At 34.4% G+C, this 25,394-nt stretch overlaps 1 protein-coding gene across 1 annotated transcript; it reads left to right on the top strand.

Moving 5' to 3' along the window:
- Positions 1-288: 288 nt before the first annotated feature.
- Positions 289-23,423, top strand: LOC121309325 (growth hormone-releasing hormone receptor-like; the record flags this gene model as incomplete). Its single annotated transcript, XM_041242204.1, is given in 12 exon segments — positions 289-397; positions 5,418-5,525; positions 8,837-8,934; positions 9,794-9,891; positions 13,991-14,123; positions 15,050-15,203; positions 15,850-15,910; positions 16,554-16,623; positions 18,310-18,401; positions 19,160-19,289; positions 22,263-22,304; positions 23,364-23,423. Coding segments are annotated over 12 exon segments (1,155 nt in total), but the record flags the coding sequence as incomplete, so codon positions are not given.
- Between the last annotated feature and the right edge of the window lie 1,971 nt (positions 23,424-25,394).

The raw sequence follows: 25,394 nt of genomic DNA on the forward strand, positions 1-25,394 counted from the left end.
TACAGTACCTTGAAATTTAACAGAATATTATCAATATATTATTTATAGAAAATGTAATGAACTAGATGCAATAAAAAAAACATGACACAGTATTTTAGTCGATGATAGCAGGGAAGCCCTTGGTATTTCATGACATATCTGTTTATTTTACAAGGATTGTACTGAATATTACTGTGTCAAAAGCAATGTAACTAATAGTTAAAAAATATCAATACAAAATTGCTAATAAGCCAGTCAATGATCTGCAAAAATAAATTGTAATTCTGTTTTTTGTATTTCAAATCTGTCTAGGTATTGGGAAGGCTACATCCTGAATGTGAATTTATTTTTCAACTGGAAAAAGATCAACAGAAATGTCTAAAAGAAATTTCAGAAAATGAAAATCACACAACTGGAGGTACCAAGCAAAATGCAGTATTGCTATTACTGTTACATATTGGCTTTTTTTTTTTTTTTTTTTTTTTTTAACAAACTATATTCATAAAATAATAACAAACGAGTATGACAAACAGTACAGGGAGAACTTATTTGCAAATTACTTTTATTTTTCATTTTACGTTCACTCAAAGAAAAAAAGATTAAAAAGAAAAATTACAAGATCAGGGGATAATGGAAGAAAATGTTGGGTGATAAGGTAATGTGTGCTGCGTTAAGTGCATCACTACAACATTTATCTTGTACAACATCAAACAGTGTAATCAAAGATACAGTACTTGATTGCCCTTTTCTTTGTCAAGGTTTTTCAATATACAGTTTCAATATATGCATTTGCCTTTTTGACCCTGTGGCAGAGCAACAGCACTGCCTGTAAATAGTGATGGTGTTTGTATGTGTTTTGGTGGTGGTTGGCAGAGATGGGGTTAATGCCTGTCCCTGCCAAAAACATGAGAATGTGACTGTTCCCAAATTGAATAATCAGTGCTAATTGGGAATAACCACATCATATAAAAACAGAAGCTCCATTAGGGAGACACTACCAGGGTGCTGCAACCAGAGAAAAGGTATAGTGTTTGAAATATACTTCAATAAATGTTGGGGGGTTTTTGTGACCGAAAAACAGCTTAGCTGCTTGGTATAGTTTAGAACTGAAACGCTTAGTTAGCACCCCTGGAAGGAGTTAGGTTTTGGTTTTGTTATTTTGTCTTGTGTTTAAAATAAACACAGGCCTTCCCTGTTTAAAAACCTACCTGTGCTTTTGGAGTGCTGTTCCTTTTTACACAAAAAAGTCAAAGTAAGTAAGACGGTCCTGCATGTGGCAAGCACACCCTGGTTTGTCACAGACCCCAATCCAGATTTCTGTGCAAAATATGTTTTCACTCATGCATAAACAATTGCTGGAATGAATTTTCCTACACCATACCTAAATATGTCAATTGTCATGTCATGAGTTTTCTGGTGTGATGTCTGTTTTCTTCAACCTATGGTCGCTGGGCTTGACTCCCATGTCATGGCACCAGCAGGCACAGCTGGTCGATTGGTTTCGTGCTCCACTCCCACTGGTAGTCCAGATGTGGCTACACGGTCGCCTGGGCTCGCACCTCTGCCTGGGGTTGCAGCTGACTGGTATTGTGACAGAGGCAGAACAAAGGGAACAGAGACAGTGACAAAGGGAACAGCGTGCCTTCGACTGGTTGGCCAGACAATTCATTCCCAGGGTTAGATGGAAGTCGGCCAACTAGAAAGGGGGCGGAGCTAAACAAAAACAAATCACAAACACAAACTGACAACAACAAGTACTGTGCTGATGCTCCCCAGCATGAGTAGCAATTGTTACTTTTTACTTTCAGTTTTGTTTCTATTATGTTATGTTTTTCTCGCTCTCTCTCTGACACTTGTTCCTCCTCTCGAACACCCACACCCTGAACACAGTACATTTTAAATCTTAATCACCAATGTTTTTAACCCCATAATACATTTAATTTTAAATGTAGGGCTTTGCCCACCCCCTTTAATTGTGTGGAGGGCTTTTCTGCCATTCTCTTGCTTTCCCATTTTGGAGAGACTCACCTCCTGCAGGGTTACATGAGTGACTGCTTTAAAATATGTTCGATTTAGAAACCTAAACACAATTCCAGCCATCAAAGTGAAATAATGCTGATTTGTTTTCAAATTAAAGACTGCACGATACAAGATTTACCTGCTCATTACAGAAGAAGTAACCTGTCATGCTAATACTACCACCACCAACAACATAGGACAATATAATTTATTTGAACTATGTTTGTTATAAACATTTGTAAACTATTTATAAATGTGTTTGTTTTCAATACACATGGTCTTGACCACAGCTGAGAATAAAAGGATAAATATAGGCAAACAAATATATAAAAGAACATGTCCAGTCTAAGCATACACCATTAAAAGTGACAGTTATGTTTAATGTTGTTGCCCTAATAATAATAATAATAATAATAATAATAATAATATATTATGCTTCATATGCATTAACTCTAGCAGCAAACTGACAGCACTGAGAAATTATATTATTATACGAGATAAAATAAAGAACAACGGTGTTGTACGTCAGAAGATGAAAGTCCGTGTAAGAAGTCTCAAACCAACAGAGTTAAAATTATTAATTTTTTCAGAATTAAAATTAAAATGTATTAAGTCTTAATTTTAATTAATAATTTTTTTTAATTAATTTTTAATTAAATGAAATGAAATGAAATGAAATTAAATTTAATTAATTTTTAATTTGCCAAAATGGTTTAATAGATCAATTAAAAAAAATATTCAGCGAAAAAAGGCACTTTACAGAGCATTAAAAAAGGACCAAAAAGAAAGTACGCAGAAAGAGTACACAGAACTGCAAACGCAAGTCAAAAAGGAAGTTAGAAAGGCCAAGAGAGAAATAGAAATAAACATTGCTAAGGGAGCTAAAACCAATTCCAAAATGTTTTTTTTCCAATATTACAACAGCAAGAGAACATTCAAAGAGGAGATTAAATGTTTAAGAGATACAAATGGCAAAATCGTAGATGAAGAAAAAAAAATAGCAAATATGTTAAATGATTACTTTTCACAAGTTTTTACAAAGGAAGATACTGACAACATGCCCCACATGTCATCCAGTTCCTGTCCAGTTTTAAATAACTTTAGCATAACTGAGGCAGAAGTGTTAAAGGGACTAGGAGCTCTTAAAATAAACAAATCCCCTGGGCCGGATGAGATCCTCCCAGTAGTACTCAAAGAAATGAAAGAAGTAATTTACAAACCGCTAACCAAGATCATGCAGCAGTCTCTTGACACAGGGGTGGTACCGACAGACTGGAAAATTGCAAACGTAATACCGATCCACAAAAAGGGAAACAAAACTGAACCAGGTAACTACAGACCAGTAAGCCTGACTTCTATTATATGCAAACTTATGGAAACTATAATAAGATCCAAAATGGAAAATTACCTATATGGTAACAGGGTACTGGGAGACAGTCAACATGGTTTTAGGAAAGGGAGATCGTGCCTAACTAACTTGCTTGATTTTTTTGAGGATGCAACATCGATAATGGATAATTGCAAAGCATATGACATGGTTTATTTAGATTTCCAGAAAGCTTTTGACAAAGTCCCACACAGAAGATTAATTCTCAAACTGAACGCAGTTGGGATTCAAGGAAACGCATGTACATGGATTAGGGAGTGGTTAACATGTAGAAAACAGAAAGTACTGATTAGAGGAAAAACCTCAGAATGGAGTGTGGTAACCAGTGGTGTACCACAGGGATCAGTATTAGGTCCTCTGCTATTCCTAATCTACATTAATGATTTAGATTCTGGTATAGTAAGCAAACTTGTTAAATTTGCAGACGACACAAAAGTAGGAGGAGTGGCAAACACTGTTGCAGCAGCAAAGGTCATTCAAAATGATCTAGACAAGATTCAGAACTGGGCAGACACATGGCAAATGACATTTAATAGAGAAAAGTGTAAGGTACTGCACGCAGGAAATAAAAATGTACATTATAAATATCATATGGGAGATATTGAAATTGGAGAAGGAATCTATGAAAAAGACCTAGGAGTTTTTGTTGACTCAGAAATGTCTTCATCTAGACAATGTGGGGAAGCTATAAAAAAGGCTAACAAGATGCTCGGATACATTGTGAAAAGTGTTGAATTTAAATCAAGGGAAGTAATGTTAAAACTGTACAATGCACTAGTAAGACCTCATCTTGAATATTGTGTTCAGTTCTGGTCACCTCGCTATAAAAAAGATATTGCTGCTCTAGAAAGAGTGCAAAGAAGAGCGACCAGAATTATTCTGGGCTTAAAAGGCATGTCATATGCAGACAGGCTAAAAGAATTGAATCTGTTCAGTCTTGAACAAAGAAGACTACGTGGCGACCTAATTCAAGCATTCAAAATTCTAAAAGGTATTGACAGTGTCGACCCAAGGGACTTTTTCAGCCTGAAAAAAGAAACAAGGACCAGGGGTCACAAATGGAGTTTAGAAAAAGGGGCATTCAGAACAGAAAATAGGAGACACTTTTTTACACAGAGAATTGTGACGGTCTGGAATCAACTCCCCAGTAATGTTGTTGAAGCTGACACCCTGGGATCCTTCAAGAAGCTGCTTGATGAGATTTTGGGATCAATAAGCTACTAACAACCAAACGAGCAAGATGGTCCGAATGGCCTCCTCTCGTTTGTAAACTTTCTTATGTTCTTATGTTCTTCTTATGTTCTTAATTACAATACCATTACCACAACAAGGAATGAATGAATAAATAACCTTCATTTATAACCACATTTTAACTGAGTGCAGTTCAGAATGACCAGGCTTTTGGTTCGGCACAGGGCATGAGATGACAACTGAACACTATGGTTGGTACAACCAGTGTGGTCTTGGTATTTAATTTATTCAGTTACTGTTGCAGTAGGCAATCATAAACCGATAGGCCATTGAGTTAAGTCATAGGTTGCATTCCATATGACACCTATTGCCAGCAAGAGTTCGTATTGCAATTGGTATCATCAGGAAATGCTGCATACACTGCTGCACGTGACGTCATGCAGACTACAGCGAAGAAACCCGTGCAGCTACTGTTGGTAAAAGTTATCTTAGAGGAACTCTCAAGAGATCGGAATTGCTTGAAGCAATTCATAGTTCTGCAAAATTACTGAAAGTCATTTCAAGTGATCTGGGAAAATAGGAAATAGCACAGCAAAAGCCAATGCATCTTACAGATACTGTTATAACTTATATGGATGTGTCTTTAAATGTAAAAACGATTGTGACACCTACAATTATGTGTAAAGGCTGTCATGACTTATATACTGTACTACCTAGTTTCTATTGTTTGTTATCTGCCTTCTGCTGTGTGAAAGACCTTCCAAGAGTGGGTTCTGTGGCGATTTAGCAATAGAAAAATGGTTGATTTTAAACATGTTTCTTTTCTCTTTGTTTTCCGAAGACTGCAAGCAAAATTGGGATGCAGTGGTGTGCTGGCCTCTTGCTGTTTTTGGCGAGACAGTCAGTGTCTCCTGCCCTCCAGTTTTCTCCCACTTCATGAAAAATCCAGGTAATCTGATAACCTTTGCTGTTGATCACATGCTCTCACTGTAACTAGACCATTGGAGTGAATTGAACTACTGTATATTCTAAAATTAAAGTACATACATCTTACCTAATATATATTACAATAATTGTGTTAGTCTCACGTTTTTCTACATGAAAAACGTACACTTTATGGTAAAAATGAATTAGATTTTTTAATGTTATTTTATTTGAAGTTGTTGGAGAACAATATGTATCGAACAGTCCTGTACAAAGCCGCATGAAGTAATAATGAGCCAGGTCCTCAAAGATTTTGTGAATGTATGCAACGTTTATGCAGTTCTGCTTGCATTGCAGATATCTTGCATATATTCGCAAAGTCTGAAATTCAAAGAGTTGCAGAGCAATGCTAATGCCACGACGCTGTGGAAATGAATACATTGAGATTAATCTAAACAGGAAATCAATTGCAACCGTACCGAACTGATGCAGTGTATTTGCATGAGGTGAGAAGATGGCTCAAAGTATTCAAAAGCATAGCAAGGGCAGCTTTACTGAAAAACAGGTAATAATAGCTGAGAATGTCTTAGAAAATGAAGACAGATTGTTTAGAAAGGGAAAAACTAAAAATTCCTGGAGTGAGAAAAGTAAGATCTGGCACTAACAATGGGAAACACATAAAAAAAAAAAATCACATGATTAATCCATCACTATAGTGAACATATTAAAACTAGTTATTATTAAATGCATTTTCATTTTTTTTATTATTATTTTTTTTTAATACATTTAAATCCTTCCGAACCCAGACAAAACTGCCCGGACGAGACACTAAAACAATGTGAAGCATCTTAAAAACTGTACCATGTGATTACTCCACCTCTATAGTCTGTAGATTAAAAATAATTATCATTTTCATATTTTTAATTGATCAAAATACTCCCAGACAAAGACAAACCTGCTCGGATTGACCACTAAATCAATAAGAAAAATGTAAACTACATAATACTACGCGATTACGAACTCAAACATATTTTTTAAATTTCGCTCTTGAGTTGCATAATTGTCCTCCAGGGTTGATGAAATAATACTCGTGATTAAAATAAATGTGTATTTTTCTCCTGTTTTTCAATTTCACTTACAGACACAACTTTTTTCTCATCCCTTTTGAATATCTGGCCTAATGTTGCTATTGAAAGCATGCCAGTTATTAGAACAGCAGTGATTGGTACTCAAATATGAGCAAGTGCATCTAGTTTCAGGGAGTTCAGTACTTTTAAAGAAAATAAATAGCAATTTTTTTTTTTTTTTTTTTGAAAAATACATATTTTACCAAAACGCACACAGGAAGATTCGTGGTCTAAAAAATCTATAGAGGAGTCTCCATGCTGTACCCTAGGGTGGTTTCACTTATTTATTTTACATCATGGGAGTATTCTTCATGGCTCCTGCATAACCAGTAGCCTACTTATGGATTTTGTTTAGAGTTTTTAAAATTTTTTAGGTACCATAAAAAATGGTGTATAAGTCTCACTGGTGTATCAGTTCGCATACCCCCCCCCACCCTTTTTTTTGGGACAACAATTTCAGGAAACAGCCTATATGTCCCACCGGTGTATAAGTCTCTCCCCCTTTTTTAAGATACAAGCTCTAGATGTAATAATTAGGGCTGGGATTTAGTCACAGTGGTTGAGGGTGTCACTGATTCCGTGACTTTTGCTAGTGTCCGTGATGTTTGCTGATGTGCGTGACTTGCGGGGATATTAATAAATTGTGTTCAATCTGTATGTGATTTTATTGGATACTTTTCTCATTAACATTAAATTTCACATTTAAAAAAAAAAATGCATTTAACGTTTATTAATTTTGGAGAAGAAAATTAATCTGAATCAGACTAAGCTCTTTGATTAAATACTTCTTGAAAGTTATGTTAACAGTTCATAAATTCAGTGTGTCTGTAAGTGTGCGTGTGTGCGTGCATGCGTGTGTGTGTACTATACTAACTGCCAGCATTCGCTGCAGGACATACATTGAACAGTTTCCTCTTTTTAATTGAAATTATTGTTCCACTTGTGTTTTAAATGTTGTATGGTTGCACTTAATTTAATGTACATGTCTCTTGTCAGCCCCACACCCTCTTTGTGTTATCCTCGTGTTTTGTATTTCTCGCCCCCTGTGAGTTATGCTTGCCGTCTCTTACCCTTTCCCCTATTTGCTTTTTTATTTTCTGCTTAGTTCAGCGCTTTTAAATGATAGTGTTAGTTAGTAGTCACTGTTGCAGAGCAAATAAAAAAGCAACACCTTGAAATTGAATTTGCTCTTCTCGTCCTTCTTTGCTGAACCTGTGTGCACCAACCCCACAATATGCTTTTATTAAAGACAGTTATTTTTATTTTTTTTTATCCCCGTAACTTTATTTTCCCTCTGTCATTTTCTCTGTCATTTTGAACGCATTGACTGTGACTGCTCTGTGATTTACGTCCAAATTTCCCGTGACAAGCTCCTAGCCCTAGTAATAATCATTTGTAAGAACAATGAAAGCTTACATGTGCAATGTCATTTGATCTGGTGACATCCTGTAAAGTCAAGTGAATTGTTTATAAATACCATTAGAAATCAAAAACATACTTAACATAATGTATGCTTCTTTCATACAGGAAAATGATTTTTTTTAATTGCATATAAAAAAACTTTGAATTTTGTACTTAGAAATTTAACTGCTAAATGTGAGAATGTCTTGGTTTGAAAATGTTTTGAATTGAGTCTAGCATATTTTGAGTTTTACATTGGATGAACTGTTTAACAAATTGTGTTTCTCTGATTAGGGAATGAGAAATGCTTGTTTATTTGTTAATCATGAGTGTATATGACGGGAGCTTTGTTTGTTACCTCTGACTGTCGAACCGTTTTTCAGCTTTTTCTTTTTAATTACTTTTATGTCCATGAACCAAATAAAATATGGATAAAGTATATAAATAAAGTTCAGCCATTGTTTGTTGTTGATGAATACAAAATTGCTCTCTGCACCGCGTAGTTCGATGTTCAAGTAGTTCGGATCTTTGTGCTTTTTTCTTAAATGAAAATGGCAATTTCTTTACTTCCACTGCCCAGAAAAATTGACTTCAATGCGCTGAACAATTTTTACACAAACTGACAATCAAAGAGGCAGACGAAGAAAACACACACATACTTAACGACGTGAGCAGAACTCAATGTCAATCCAATATAAAACATGGACACATGAGATAAAAACAACCGCCTCCATTTACAAAACGCTTTATGAAATGTGTGTCATCTGTAAATCAGTGTACGCATTATATCAGTTGACTCTTCTTTTAGGTACAGTAAGCAGAAATTGTACCATTAACGGCTGGTCCAACCCATTCCCTCCATATTATCTTGCCTGTACTGTTGAAGATGAGATACCTGTAGAGGAAGTGAGTACATTTTCACACATCTTTTATATATTGAGGTATAAAGAAAATGTCATTCAACTGTATTAACTTCCTATGTTTTCCCAGTTTTATTTTGCATTTTTCATCAGTTGCTTAAAGTCCAAACAGGGTACATATAAATTGCATACTATTCTATTCTATTCAATCACATGTTGCTGCAGCTACACTGTCTGTCAGTTTTTATGTTTTAACCACACATAGGTCTTTATAAAAGTTTTTTGGAACTTGCCTGTTAATGTTTTTGTAGGAGTGTCCCATCACTGATGCACAAGCATCATAAACAAATAAATAAATAAAACATACTTTATAGGCTAATGAACATTTAAAAAATATATATTATGCAAATTCAAATGGTATAAAGTACTAATTTATTCATTAGGAGAGTACTGTAATTACTTATATGTCATCCTTGACATCCAAGGATTTTAAAACCTGCATAGCAGTTTTAAACCAGTTTCAGCACAACAGACAAAGTGACAGCCTGTATTTACGTCAATATTTCAATACTATCAATAATCTGAAATAAATGCTTTCATTAGCAAGTTTCATCAAGATTAGACAAGTAGTTATCTAAAAATTGAAGTGTGGCACAGGGACAATGGGATGGACAGACAGTGTCTTCAATATACGTACCCCCAGATTACGATACACACAATAACTTGTGCTTTTCTGCTTTAAAGGCAATGTTTTTACAAACTTTATACAGCCATAGATCAACAGCTAGAGTGCAACACAATCATTGCCCAAATGTCTGATATCATCCTTGTTAATAGAATTCTAATGCAAAAATATATCTGAGAGATTCAAAATAACACTGACAGCTTTACACTTTGTATTCCAGGAGTCCTACTTTGCGACTGTGAAAGTGATTTACACAGTTGGATATGGAGCATCTATCTTTTCTCTTACAATTGCCACAATTATTTTACTTAACTTTAGGTAAGTTTGGTAAAATGTGGACATGGTTTTTCAGAAAACATTCTCCATATTGAATAAATATGTAAAAGTGGTGTTGCTTCTATTTTTATTCCCACCCTTGACTATAGTCAATCATCGATATGATTTCTGATTATTACTATCAGCCACAATTAGCAATGGTCTTTGACTTACAATGTCAAATGTCTGACAGTTCACCCACTGTAAATATACAGTGCCCTGAAAAAGTATTTGCTCCCTGTCTGATTTTCTGCATTTTTGCACATTTTTCACATTGAATTTGGCCAGATCTTTTTGTGGGTTGCAGTAGTATGTAGAGGGAATCTGAGAGAAAAAAATGACAGCAAAGTTTGGTGCTTCTTTCATTTGTTTAGTGTGCAAGGTAATCAAACCTGTAATCTTCAGGTGTGAAAAAGTTATTGCTCCCCCCCCCCCTTCCCCCCTAGATAATTCAACCCAATTAAAGGGATAGTTATGGTCAGCTGTTTGAATACTTTGATTAACAATCAGGCCTGATTTGTGCCAGCCCTGCCCAATGTAAATCTGACTAACTTTGACCCTTACCATCAGAGTGAAGTTGTCACCACACAGGTTCTAGAGGCACATCATGCCATGATTAAAAGAAATTCCTGAAGACCTCCGGAAAAAAGTTGTTGATGCCTATCAGTCTAGAAAGTGTTACAAAGCCATGTAAGAAAACACCAATTATAATTCTAAATTGAATGAATTGCAAAAAAGACAATTAGAAGAATAAATACATGCAGATAGATTCTGAGGAAAGTGTTGCGCTAGGGACAGTATGTATTTATGTTCTATAAATAATCAAATACAATGTTGTTGTTTTTTAACAATCATGTTACAAGAAGTTCAATGACAAATAATTGCTGATCCCACAAGTACAAAGTAACAGCTTGCACGATCCTCTCATTCTCAAGTACTGCATTCTAATAATCCACAAGAGGTTTGACTTCAGGGACAAACTATTGTGACCATATTGTACATTGAAGCTGCATATAAAAAGAGAACAGATACATTTTTTTAAATTACCAGCTGGCCCAAAAAATCTATATCTTTAACAAAACCTTTTAAAAAGATTACAAAGACCTTGAAAAAAAAATCTAGAGGGAGGGGGAGTAATTACAGAACCTCTGTGACAGTATTATTCTTCGCTTTGATCCAATTTTATTTCTAAAAAGAATATAAACATATACAACAAGCAAGAATCACCAGTTACTTTTGGCTACTGGTAATCCCTTAAGGTGTGACAGATCTTGTTTAAACCGGACAGAGATCCCGTGTGCCTAATGTTATCCTAAAATTGTGTGCAAAGGTTGCTGACAAGAAAAGCATGGAATTAAGTAAATATTTCATAACGTGTAAACTAAATTTAAAGGGAAGAAAATTGAACATAGTATTGTATAGAACAAATAAGTAAGTGTTCAGTATTTGAAAATCTATGTTTAGAAGCTACAGGTAGAATGAGGGAAAGGCAAAAATTATAATAATAAAAAAGACCAGAACAAGGCTAGGCAAAGTTCTTCCAGTCCTGAAGCATGTAATTGTTTCTTTGTATCCATAAGACCTGGCAACCTTGCAGTAGAAGCATACAAAGCCTCACTCTGCAATGAAAGAGGCAGCAAGCCACATATATTTTATTAACCATTTGAAATATGACTTATTTGTTCTATAGAAACCACCTCAAGAACATATTTGGTATAGCATCTGTAATTGATTCATAAACTCTGAAAAAAAAAAGTAATAACAGATGTCTCTATGTTGATGGTGTCATGGTCCTTTCTATATGAGAAATAACTAAAATCTATTTAAATAAAATCTACCTTTGTAAGCATGTGTATTCATTCTAAATGTCTCCAACACATATTGCATGTTCTGCAACAGGTAATTTGAAAACGTGTTTGACTTTTATAGAATCCAAGATTATAGCCTAGACTACAAAGAATACTCAAATGAGATCCAGAGAATTGAGTAAACCTGGTGTGACATTTAACTATAATCAGAAGCCATATGTCAATGTAATGAATTTAAGGTTATCAATGGGATTATGGAAAGAAAGAAAAAAAAGGAGAAGAATGTTGATTTTGCCAGTGTGCTGTCCAACAGCAGACCCTCCCAGCTGACCTTATCTTGATCAGCTATTTTTATATTGCATTGGAACCAGTTTTTGTGTCTTTCATTCAGCCCATTTCATTACTTTTGTCATGATTTGAGTTTGTATTCTGATTCCTCCAATAACTTCCCTTTAAGATAACATCAGTTCAAAGGAATGGATGGCTAAGGTAAGTAAACTGGGCTGGTTTGGATGGGGGATGGAGCAGAGTGGTACTGGGATGCAAGCATGACTATCAAGCCTTCCTGAGGTGTTGTGGGCTAGTCAAACGTGAGTTGCTGACTTGATGACCACTGCAAAGTGCCCCATCCAGTCTATTCTAAACAGTTGCCATGCTGAGGCACCAGGGAGGCCGCACTTTGGTTGGCCCTGGATCCAGCATAGACGCCATTGCGTGTGCTGAAGCGCCAGAGAGGTGGCAAAAAAGACTGATCCCTGGAGCCAGCATTACACTTCAGCCATCTGCACCGGGCCAATAGGAAATCCGTGTTACCTCGCAGAGGAGAAGGACTGAAGTCTTGTATATTATATTTGAAGACTGGTTGGTCCCCACCACTACATCTAACATTAGCATTAAGCAAATAACAGCTATTCTAATGTAATGAAAATCATGAAGCTCTGGAAGGGCTGTTCCAAGAATAAGTGCACATGTGCTTGGCATTGATACAATCTGTTACAAGTGAGTTTATAAATTTTAGGCTCAGAATAATACTTAGTTAAAGGAAAAGGTTAAAATCGCTAGATTAGAATTTTATATACCATTTTAGTTTTGAAGATGGTATTGGCGATCTTTAGGTTTGTGTAGCCCTCTACCGTCATCTTGGAGGGTGTGCACGGTGTCTAAGGCTACGATTTCATCAGTGATTTTTTGTACATTTCACGGGTGGCTTGCAGAAAAAAAACAAGAATTCATGGAAAGGTCATCAAATAATGTAGGTTTAGCTACATGAGCATACACAAGAGCTTTTAAGTAGTACACAAAAAAAAAAAAAAACAATAATATAAAGACCTGTTTTTGACGGCTAGCAAGTTAAATGTTACTTTAGAGTACAAAACTGAGTTAAAGGACCTTACACACCAATGACATGCACAATAACAAATACACACAGCAGTAAACATGATGGCACATGTGAGAAAACACAGCTACTTTTCGCCTAATGAGGTAGACATCACTTTTATCAAGGACTTTAAATTTGTAAAACAGCATGGTGGTAAGAAACAGAGAAAAACCAAAACAAAACAAAAGAAAACAAGTGGGGCAAATCTATCCATTTTTCCTTACTTCAACCTTATGAATGACATACTGGGCAATAGCCCTTTGTCTTCACGACCCGGTGTAGCATGTGCAAGTGCATCCCGTGAGATAGTGCACCCCTTCAGCACAGCAGCATGCTTTAACTGTTTCCTTATTCCAGATTATGTATTCAAATGTAAAACACTTTGGAATAAATTACTTCCAGTAATTTATCAAGTATGATAAAACTTTGTATGCATTTAGTTTTTTCCATATAAATCTATATTTTACAGAGCTGGCTTAAACTTAGAACATAGAACATTGTTTGGTTGGAAAAAGTGTGTTAACTCTCTCATTTGCTCCTCCTTCTCCACTTCATGTTCCCTTTCCATAATGGGTTGGCTGTGTCTGTGTTTCAAATAAACCTATCCTTACCTGGTTAGTTTGAGACACAGTTGCCCCTGATATCACTCAATGCTAACATGCAAATAAGACCACACTGCAAAAGTTAAGCTGACCACTGGCAAAAGGGAAAAGGATGGGGCAAATTGTGCACTGAAATTACATTACAGGGCAAATGCAGTTAGCTCCTGTTTTGTGCAGGTTTTTTTTTTTTTTTACTTTGTAATCAAAATCAGGAGAAAACACACTTTGCCCTAGTGTTAGAGGTTTGACCAGTCATCAAAATTGGGCCCTTTGTGTTTATTCTAGAACAACCAGTTATTTTTATTTTTTGACAGGAGCCTTCACTGTGCTAGAAACTATGTCCACGTCCAGCTCTTCACATCATTCATCCTGAGGGCTGCGGCAGTTTTTATTAAGGATGCCACCCTGTTTGCAAACGATGAAACTGACCATTGCACCTTTTCTACAGTAAGTTATTTGTTTGAAGTTATTTCTGCTATTGCTGAGTATGAGGGGCATGATAACAGTAGCTTAAAAAAAAAAAACATGTAGAAGGGGCTAACAGTATTATTAAGGAGTTAATGATGAATTATAAATAATAAACTACAAAACAAAAGTAAGGTTTCACCTCAACCACCGTGTTGTTTCCTTGTGTTGAGGGGTGAACGGGTAACTAAATCAATTAATGCATACATTAATTTAAGTTTTTTAATCAGGGGGTTGACTATAGGTTTTTTCAGGTACAGTACTTTTCTGTATATACAACGTCAAGATTATTCCACACAAAACTCTCACAAAACAGTTGCTTTTTCAAATCACTTGACTCTCACACAGACAGTTTCGCAGCAGAGAGAGACCAACAGCACAACGCCCACTAAACTGCCTACAAAATCATCTGCATTGCTCATTAAATGCACATACAAAAACATGTCATGGCACGGCGCGTGCCAGTTATAGAGTTAAGCATGTGACGGCAACAGTATTCAAGCACTTGTGTGGAGGTGTATTTTCTCTAAGTGTGTGTATGGTCAATCGAGAGAGGCCCACCAACCTTCATTTTCAACCCCCCTGCTGGCTCCTCCACTGAGCCACATCCTTTCTTGCACTCCCTCAGACAAGAGCAAGGAAAGCAACAAATGGCAGGCTCCTCCAATTAACTTGCTGCAGCTCAATTTACTGTTCAGAATGACAATCTAGACAAAATGTCAAAACATCTTTAAAACTGCACTTTCAATGGCAATGTTCAGTTCAACAGCTATAAATAACTATTTGTTTTTGATCAATTCAAAGTCTGTAAAAATGTGTTTTGCTTTAAATGATCTTTTAATCACGATGGAATGTAAAACGTGTGTTTAAATATTGCCAGTTAATACTTTGTATGTATCTATACTTAGGCTGGGTGCAAGGCAGCAGTAGTTTTCTGTCATTACTGTGTAATGACTAATTTCTTCTGGCTGTTGGTGGAAGCCCTGTACCTCAACTCACTTTTGTTCTCATTCATTCATCCCGGAAGAAATTACTTTGGGTGGTTTGTTATGTTGGGCTGGGGTAAGTGATCCTGGTAGATCTTATTTTTCAAGGTGTGGTATTTTGCTTTAGGAAGCTCTCTCACTGCTTTATTATCTTTATATAATTTTTGATGCACTTTTATATTAATTCCTTCTTTAAGCATTTGCAAGTTATTTGTTAAGTATGTTCTATAGTATAGTATTCTATAGTATAGTACTGTTCAGTGTCATTATACAGTAGGTCACTAAATGCATGGTTTTAAAAACATGAATAGAAATAGTAGTAGCACAGATGTAGGAAGCTCAAGGATAAAGCATATGCATCCAGTACTGCTGGTGACTCCCTGTCTCTATGGGGAGCAGACACAGTATATTTCGAATGTGATTACACTGCTAAACAAACAAAAAATACAGTGGCATTCACACTTCCATCTGTAATTTGTTATTTACATGTATCTTTGGATGAAGGGAGGAAGGTGAGTGAGGGGTTTAGTGATAAAAGTAGAGGAGCAGTATATTCAAATTGAGACCTAAAGAGTGTTGGGTGTTATTTTCAAAGCATTTTACTCCTAGGTATTCAAAAAAAGAGAAACTGAAAAAGCTAGTTACAAACCTAAAAATGTGAATATTTTTTTAACCTTTTTTGACTGATTTTCAAGTTTTAAATACTCATACTTTTTTTCTAGGAGTTCCAACCATCTTTATCATTGTTTGGATTATTTCCAGGGTGTATTTTGAAGACACAGAGTAAGTACAATACCACCACCGTCTTCAACTGTTTGTCCATTTTGAAGTGCAATAAATGATATAAATATATATATCATATATTTTATATATATGATATCGATTATAATATTATTATATATAAATAAAGCTACAAATCAACTCATAAACCATTATGAAAGGTACTTGAACGTAATCTTAGGTTTTGTAGTGATTAGGGGAGGTTGTTTTGTGTATACTACTCATACCAAGTGTTCACTGTTTGATAATTAAAAGTAGTCTGGGTGAAATTTTGCTTGCTAATAATGCTTGTAGCATGATACAGACAGTCCTAACACTAACAAAAAATTAGGCTTGAAATGGACATACATCATGTTACCTAAAATCTAAAAAATGTAATTCAGACTCAAAGGACAAAGCTAGTGAAAATCTACCCCCTTTACAGAAAATTAAATGGTGTAAAAAAACAAGGCTTTGTTAAGTTAAACAGAAGTCAGTAATGTCTCTTCACAGTCAGGTGCAAACAAACCATTCTAATATTCAATGTAATAGGAGGGGTTATTTAATTAAAGCAGTCCTGATATGTTATGATTGCAGTTCTAGTGAGCTTTAACATGGCCCCTTTCTTAATCCTTCAGGCCTGAATATTGTTTCATATTTTTTACAGATGCTGGGATATAAATGAGAATTCTCCATTCTGGTGGATAATAAAGGGGCCTATTGTTGTATCTATTGGGGTAAGCATGACATAGTTTTCTTTTAGTTGCTTAATCAGATATTTCAAGCAATTATTCACAACTGTAACCCATAAACTTGTACTTTTTAAACTTATTTAGGCTATGATTTGTGTTTATTTTGTTATATTTAATTTAACTCAGATTCAATTAAATCCGTGCACTGTTAAAAAGAAACCACTTTTATGACCATAGCTTTTGAAGACAATGTCAAACAAAGATATTAATGAGCCAATAATGTGTTTTTTTTCCTAACCATTGCTTGTTTATAGGAGGCGCTGTGGTTGCAAATATATGTGTAATAAAACTGAGTTTTAATCATCATTTATGCGGCCAGAATTTGAGAATTACAGTAGAATCTGTCATATCCAATCCTGTGAGATACAATACCCTCTGTTAAGCGATTAAACTGTGGCAGGTGTCATTTGCACATGCCATTACCAACTGAACTGAACAATACACATTTTATTATGGGTCTAAAACAATAAATTTTAACTCTTAGCAGGACAGAGTGAATTCAGTTGCAGATAAAGAAAAGAGAAAAAAATGGTGCGTTCGGGAATTCGTTTCATGTAACTTCCTAGTTTAACCATGTTAAATAAAAGAGAACAAGAAATTAATAAAATTACTGTATCGGTAAAAAGCTGAAACATTTTTTTGCCAACCTCCAAAGCCAGTTTATGTTTATGTGTTTTCTTGTTATTTATGTCTTAGGTTAACACAAAAAAAATTAAAAATGTCTGATTTACTTTGGCAAAGAATGAGAAAGCACGGTAAAAACTGGTTTTAGAATGCTATCATGTACTTTGTTGTTTTGTACACATTGATGTACCTGTCATTGTTAATGTATAATGCCCAGACGTTAAAGCAACTACAATGTAATATACCGATTCCCTCTAAGATACAGTATTTTACATTTACAATGGACCCCTGGAAACAATTCAATTAGATATGGCTGATTATTCTGTGTAAAATACCATTATTATTAAACCTATATTTAATCTATATATTTAAAAAATATGTTTTTGTAATCTTACACTAATAAGCCACAATAAGCTTTAAAACTTAGCTTAAAAATTACAGGTAATTTATTAGGCACTTCGTACTGTGGACATATTAAGAGATTTTTATTCGTATTTTAACCGTATTTTTATTTACGTAACCTTTATTTTTAACCAGAGAAGTCCTGTTGGGATTAAAATTTCTCTTTTTTTTTCAAGAGAGACCTGGTCAAGAAGGTGGCATATAATAATACAAAATAATAATAATAAAAAAATAAAAATTCAAATGAGCACAACCAATACAAACAAGTTCATCAATTTACAAGAAACAATTTAGCAGTACCGGCCAAAACAACAATATGTCTCGGCTGCACAGATGGAATTTTCTTTTTTTTTTGTTTGAATGAATATGAAACAACTTTAGAATACTTAAAAGCACATGCTATTCCACACTTTATCCAGCGGATGTAGAGTGCGGAACGTTGGTATAAAGTTGCATGTTTGAGGCCACAGCTCATTCATTCCACATTGTAGCCTGTACATGGAAGCTGGAACATCACTTCAGTCCACTTTGCACCTCTACCAATCCTGTACATTTCACACTGCAGTACTCATTTTAAAATAATGATGTATTGTTTTTCAATAGTACCCACTGTAAATTGCTTAAACATATTACCTTTTTTATTAGGTCAATTTTATACTTTTTATAAACATCGTACGACTCTTGATTCAGAAGCTTGATCCCCGGTTAATTCAGTTCAACAACTCATCTCAGTACAGGTAAGGAAAGGTCATGCATTCATTGTGTAGTAAGCATACATGGTGTCAAATTAATTTAATTACATAGCTTGGTTTAACCTTTTTGACATGCTTTTTACAATGTAGAAAAGTGGACCAGAAGCAGTAATGCTCTGAGATGGTTTTTTCATGGAACTAACAAATCTTTATCTCTGAACCAGTATTTATATTTGTCAGTAGATAGAGTGCATTAAACCAGTGGCCATATTCAACCAATTGCAGACATATTGTCCATATTCATAAGACTATAAAATTGAGTTGGCACCTTCACAAACTGTATTGTATTGAGTTCCAGTTTTGTGAAAGAGCTAATAGTTTCAAATGCATTTTATCTTGGTCAATTAATTTAGAGTCAGTATTATGTTATCAAAAAGAGTGAATTGGCCAAGTTAGAATAAAGGAGGGCGGAAAACAACCACGACTTCCTTTACATGACCAAACTTTATGGAAAATCTAGGGTATTTCCACAGTGTTTAAGGAATGATCTCTCCAATATCAGTTTGGAGAAGATACATAGAAAAAAGGGGTCTGCCCACAAATTAAATCAGACAGAATTGGGGCAAACTGCCAAAACACATTTTTAATGAAGTAGAAATTAATACAATGTTCCTTAAGTGCCAAACTTATTTTTAGTAACAAAATCAGACTTTTTTTTTTGTTTAAATAAATCCTTATTTTTTGTTACATACAAATACTAGCATTTAAAACCTCTTTTTTTTTTTTTTTGTTTTGTCCAACAGGCGTTTAATGAAGTCAACTCTGCTTCTCGTTCCATTGTTTGGCACCCACTACATAGTGTTTAACTTTCTCCCAGATTATATAAATATAGGGATGAGGCTGTACATAGAACTCTGCCTGGGATCATTTCAGGTAATTATACAAGTACACTCATTTTAAATAAATCAAACTGACAATAAAAGCAGCTATTTATTTATATTCTAAAATTCATTTAGACTACACTGTTCTACACGATACACCCATATGTGTCATCTACTGTTTGTTTCCAATCAAAAAACAAAAAAATCATGCATTGCAGATTCAATTATATTTGTGCAGCAAAGCTGAACAGTAATATTTTATTGTTGCGTTTTGTATCAATGGAGATGTGCTAACATCAGTTAGATTATTTGATACCAAATGTGAATGATAATTCTGCCCAGTGAATGTGAAAACTCCACTACGTAATCAAAGGGTGGGTTTAACACCTTAAGGCCTGCAATTGCATTAAACCAAAACAATGGAGGAGACTAGAACATTTGATTAGGATATTAACGGCACTGAAGCATTAATGATGGTGTTAACATAATGCCGCTATGTAGATCAATCAAATAAGGACACCTGTGTCTCACTAGCAATATGGGGATCGGCAATATCCTGTTGCTACTGGGTAACATCATTATGTAATGCCAGAAACAGTAGAACTCTGGGTAGAAGTGTGTCTGCAATGCATTGCCTGTAGGGGTTCCATGAATTCCAATGTTGGTAGATGGAGCCAAATATGGAGATCCTGGTCTGGAGTAATCACTCCTGAATTACCTACTGTCACTCTTTCTTCACACATTTGGTCTGTGCTTCCTATTGTTGAACGATAACTGTGAAGTGATTGCGGCTATTGGAGGATACCTTGATTATTTCCCTGTTTATTTCTGGTTACCCAGTGAAAAACTTGGCACAAGAAAGTTTGGTTAACTTTTTCAGCATGAACATGGGAGAGCAGAGTTGCATACACTTTTCAAAAGAAGACTTCACAGTAGGGCTATACAATTTCTTAGGTTTTCTGAGTGATTCTTTATCATATTTTTTTGTCATCAGGTATTTAAAAAATGTTTTAAAAACTGTATACATTTTTCAACAAAAAAGGCTGCCTTTCTCTCGTTTGGCCTAATCTATAATTTTGAGTACCAATCAACAGCAGTTAACATCTGCATTGGTTGATATAAAAGCTACTTAGAAGCAAACTGTCCTGACACCCAGGATTCCAACATACCATAAAGTGACACAAGTGTCATAAAACTTGCAAATGCAACTGATTCGTTGTGTATACATGACCTTTCCTTAGCATTACACCGTGTAACAATTATTATTATTATTTTTTTGTTCCTGGGTAGTAAGTGTTATTTCCTAATTGCTTATGCCTCAGAAGTATAGAAAATAGCTATTATTCACCACAAACTTTGCTTTTGTGACCAGGACAGGTAAATTTCAAAATATCACTATTTCCAATGGGAAAACGGGCGAATTTGTGTCTTTTTGTTCACATAAAGTCAGAAAAAAACAACATATGAATCCAAATTAAATTTACAGTATAATCGTAAATATCGAAAAACTACTCACTTCTAAATCTTTTGTAGTCATTTTTGTATTACTTTAATACATGTTAATTTGGATTCATATGTTGTTTTTTTCTGACTTTATGTGAACAAAAAGACACAAATTCGCCCGTTTTCTCATTGGAAACAGTGATATTTTGAAATTTACCTGTCCTGGTCACAAAAGCAAAGTTTGTGGGGAATAATAGCCATTTTCTATACTTTTGAGGCATAAGCAATTAGGAAATAACACTTACTACCCAGGAACAAAAATTGTGTTACATACTGTTGTCTTAAGATCTTATTACACAGATTGAATGATCTATCTCTGTGCACACTGAGAGATATATTTCTTTTGAAATGGTCAAAATCAGGAAGGGAAATCCAAATGATTTTGGTAAGACAAGTAATTACAGATAAAATGTGTATGATTTTAGTTAGTTTGCACACAACAGGTTCCATATTAATTCTCACTGTCAGATATTCGCTCAGTAATTGGATAGACACGCATCAATTAGGGAATGATTTGTGTTGTGTAAATAACATGTTTTGTATTCCAATTAACTCGTACCTAAAAATTAATGTTTATACAATCAGGGGTGAGACTCTCAAGCTTGTGTATTTACATTAACAGGAGTATTCATATTAATGCCATATCCCAACTTTCCAGTTTTTTGTTAGCATTTCCCTCTGCCATCTGGTGCTTTTGTGTTAGTGTAACATACTGCGTATTGATTTATTTTACTATATCAAACAGACTGTTTCGTAAACACCTTGTGAATTTCTCACTTGTCTTAGGAATGCATGTAAATTCAGTGTAACCTAAATTCTGGGGCATTTTGTTTAGGTATTCCAAGAAATTTGTAATTAAGATACTGTAATTGTAATTAAGATCTTTGTAATTAGGATACTAAATGAAAAGCCTATATGTAAAAAAAAAAAAAAAAAACATGTATAGTGTATTGTACTGTATATGTTACATTGGTTTTTGCTAGAACGTAAATTAGAATACACTGGAAATGATTAACAATCCAAAGCAGTGGCTTATATAAAATGTATGTGTTTTATTGGCACAGCTAACGTCTCATTTTAGCTGTGCCAATAAAAAACATAAATCTGAGCAAACAATTATTGCATGTCCAAGGCTTCACCATCTAATACAGATAAAGCTCTTCAGATTCACAATATCTGTATATTATAATAATAATAATAATAATAATATATTATTATTATTATTATTATTATTATTATTATTATTATTATTATTATTATTATTTCCTTACCATATGACATAAAGAAGTAGCTATATTACTTTTTATCGTGCCCTTCATAAAAAAAAATAAGTCTCTCGTAGTGTATTATGGAAAGAGAACATATTGTTTTGGCTTGTAAAAGTTGTGGAAATTGTGATAATATCACCATTTAGTGTTGAGCAACAAATACAAGTCCAAAGTCGAAGTTTTTGTGAAATAGAACAAACAATGTTTAAGCTTCTCTATGTAAGAAAATAATTTTAATTGTTTCTGTTTTCTAGGGTCTCACAGTTGCTGTCTTCTACTGTTTTCTCAATCAAGAAGTAAGTGCTATTGAATATTTATAATTATTGTAAAAATAATGGACCCTATTCACAACACTTTAAGAACTGTTTGAAGGAATGTTTATAACCACTCTCTTTGTTTATGTTAAACACTCCTTTGGAAAGTGAGAATATAAAGAAAAGGCTGTAATAGTATTTGGAGCCGAGGTAGCGGTTTCTGCTGACTTAATTTTCACTCTAGCTAGAATTTGTTTGGATTTGCAATTTTAAAGTTATTTTGATTTTAATATAGATGTTTGTGGTGTACATTTGAGTGTTCATAAGGTGATGGTTTTACATCAGGTCTGCACTGGAAGATCATAACACAACACACTGTGTGGGAATGTTGCCCTCCATAATGCATGCCGACCCTTTCAGGGGGATATCAGCTCTTTGTGGCTGACCTCCTGAAACTCATTTTGGGCCAAGTGCCTCCCGGCCTCCCAGTGCAGACTTCTATCCCCATTCATTCTCTATGGCAGTGGATTTCCTGAACCCAATTTTCAGATAGGGATTTTTGACTCATTTACATTGGTTACACCATGTGCGAACAGGAGCAGTTTAAGGTTTTGGGAGGAAAAACGACAATAAAAATAAATAAATAAATAAATACAAATTTTTACAATAACAATAGGCTTCCCAAGCCAGCTTGGAAGCCTAATACATTAATATATCAGATTGTGTATTATTTAATACAGTAATGCACTAATAATTATGTTATATAAACAACCATAATGTTTGCATCCAAAGTGGATGAAGTTCAGTTGCTCTTAATATCCAGCGGATCAAAATAATAGACCCATCATTAGAGACTTACTATATTTTTATATAATAAACACACTAAAAAATGCACTCTTGGAATGATATGTTATCGTAACCTTGGTAACAAACGGCTCTTAATTATCTGTACTGTACTTACAATATTTATGTACTGTACAGTATGTTCACTATACTTGCTCTATACTTTTCAAAATATAGCAAATGTAGTTAATGGCTGTATCTACTGTAAAGCTGGGTTAAAGCCTCACCCAAAAACTAAACACCTCTTTATTTCTTTAGGTACAGACTGAGATCCAACGAAAGTGGATGCGATGGTATACAACCCCTATGGTCATGTAACAGTTTCTTTCGAGAAGCTAAATGGATACCCCTTTTTGAATGCAAGATATATATATATATATATATATATATATATATATATATATATATATATATATATATATATATATATATATATATATATATATATTATAATGTAAATTGTGTATATATTTCTTTCTTGAAACACATTGCATGATGCATGGTTGCTTGTTTAACTAACCACGGAGATGTGCACTATTGGATACAGATGAACGTCAGCATCAGATGTGTTCTGCTCATTAGGTTATTATACAGGCTGGTTTACTTGGGTGCAGTGGGAAGTACAGTTAACTGAAGGCAAAGATATATTGAGCCTTCAAAAGATGGAGTTCAAACTTCTTAAACCTTTTAAACTTATACAGATCAAAAGCAGTAGAATGTCTGCACTTCATATAACAAGTTAAATGGATGGAAAGCAAAGTTTGCTGATTATGTGGTACTAGACGGCTGCAAACGGATGCAATAAGACTTTGTCTTATGAAATGATTTTGGCACCATATGTTGCCCTGCTTCTTACATTACAGCTACCATCAAGTGTCACCCACAAATTGTTGTTTGTCAATATAATGAAAACAAAGTTATTCTCTTTTATAAATAGTTCATGACGCTTTAATATACAGTACATAATACACATGACCTTCACAGATTTACAGTACAGCATCCATTTTGTACCCCTTTCTAAATCAGTATTTCCATTGTGAATGTTGTGTAAAAGAATACATGCACCAACAATATTTAACACAGATACATGTACATATAAATACATTATACATTTATTTTGTGAGGTTTTATGCACGTGGCAATATTCAAAATAAATCAAACCACCAGGAAAGTGAGATATGGAAATGAATTAATCTTTTTTTACTGGTAGGATTAACAGTATGAGTCACATGCTCCCCCAAGTGGTTTTCTGGTAATGTTGCCATTAGGTACAGATAATTAAATATAGTACAAGCTCTAGGCTAGGGATTATAGCATGTATCATGATCTATGTCCTGTCACCCAGTCCTGGACCCAGAATCTGAATGTTTATGTTAGAATTTCTCAAAAAAGGAGTTGGCCTTGCTTTAAGAGAAAGGGACATTGGTAGTAAAATAAAATAAATAAACAGAAACCATTTTGAAGGGGCTCGGTGTTAGTTATTAAGAATTTGACCTTGTTTCATACTTAACATGTATTGTTCAGTAGGCATGCTTATTATAGGCTGTTTATTAGAGATACGTTTTAATTTAATACAATTATGAATATGCAGAATGTAACTGGCACCTATTGAAGTAAGCCCATGAAACTCTAACATTTCATTTCATGCCCTTAGTACTAAAAGCAAATTAGAACATTTCCTTGCTAAATTGAAAATAGACTGACCTGCTCAAAAAAGAAAGCACAGTTACACTAGTGTGTTGCACTGTTTTTTTAAAAAAAATATTATTATATGTCATACCTGTGTATTAATGTGTTTCAAACTGATTCATTTTATTCTAAGCACATAATCAAATGGGTGTTGGCACAGACATTCCAAAATATGTGACATTTAAATACTGCATTAACAACATTTAAAAGCTTAACACTAACAATTCAGTATTAGTGAAGTACTACGAGGTGTATTTATAAAAAAAAAATTAAATAAATGGTGTCATACAAATCTATATTTTTCAAAGCGACAATAAAGATTATGAAGTCACATTCTATATTATACAAATGCCTTTTCTGCAATTTCTAATAAAAGTTTCCGTGGTGGGGTGTTTACTAGAACTGAAATAATTAATGTTTTTGTGTATTATTATTATTATTATTATTATTATTATTATTATTATTATTATTATTGAATAATTATCACGTGGTAGGTAGTTTTCTCCTGACTTGCCCTTTTTTATGGCTCCCACTTTCCACTGATTGGCCAACACTAACTAAAGCGGGGCAGAGCCCAACGCTTGTTATGTTAAAATCATA

Source organism: Polyodon spathula, chromosome 3 (genome assembly GCF_017654505.1).
Source record: "Polyodon spathula isolate WHYD16114869_AA chromosome 3, ASM1765450v1, whole genome shotgun sequence".
NCBI classification, from domain to species: Eukaryota; Metazoa; Chordata; class Actinopteri; order Acipenseriformes; family Polyodontidae; genus Polyodon; species Polyodon spathula.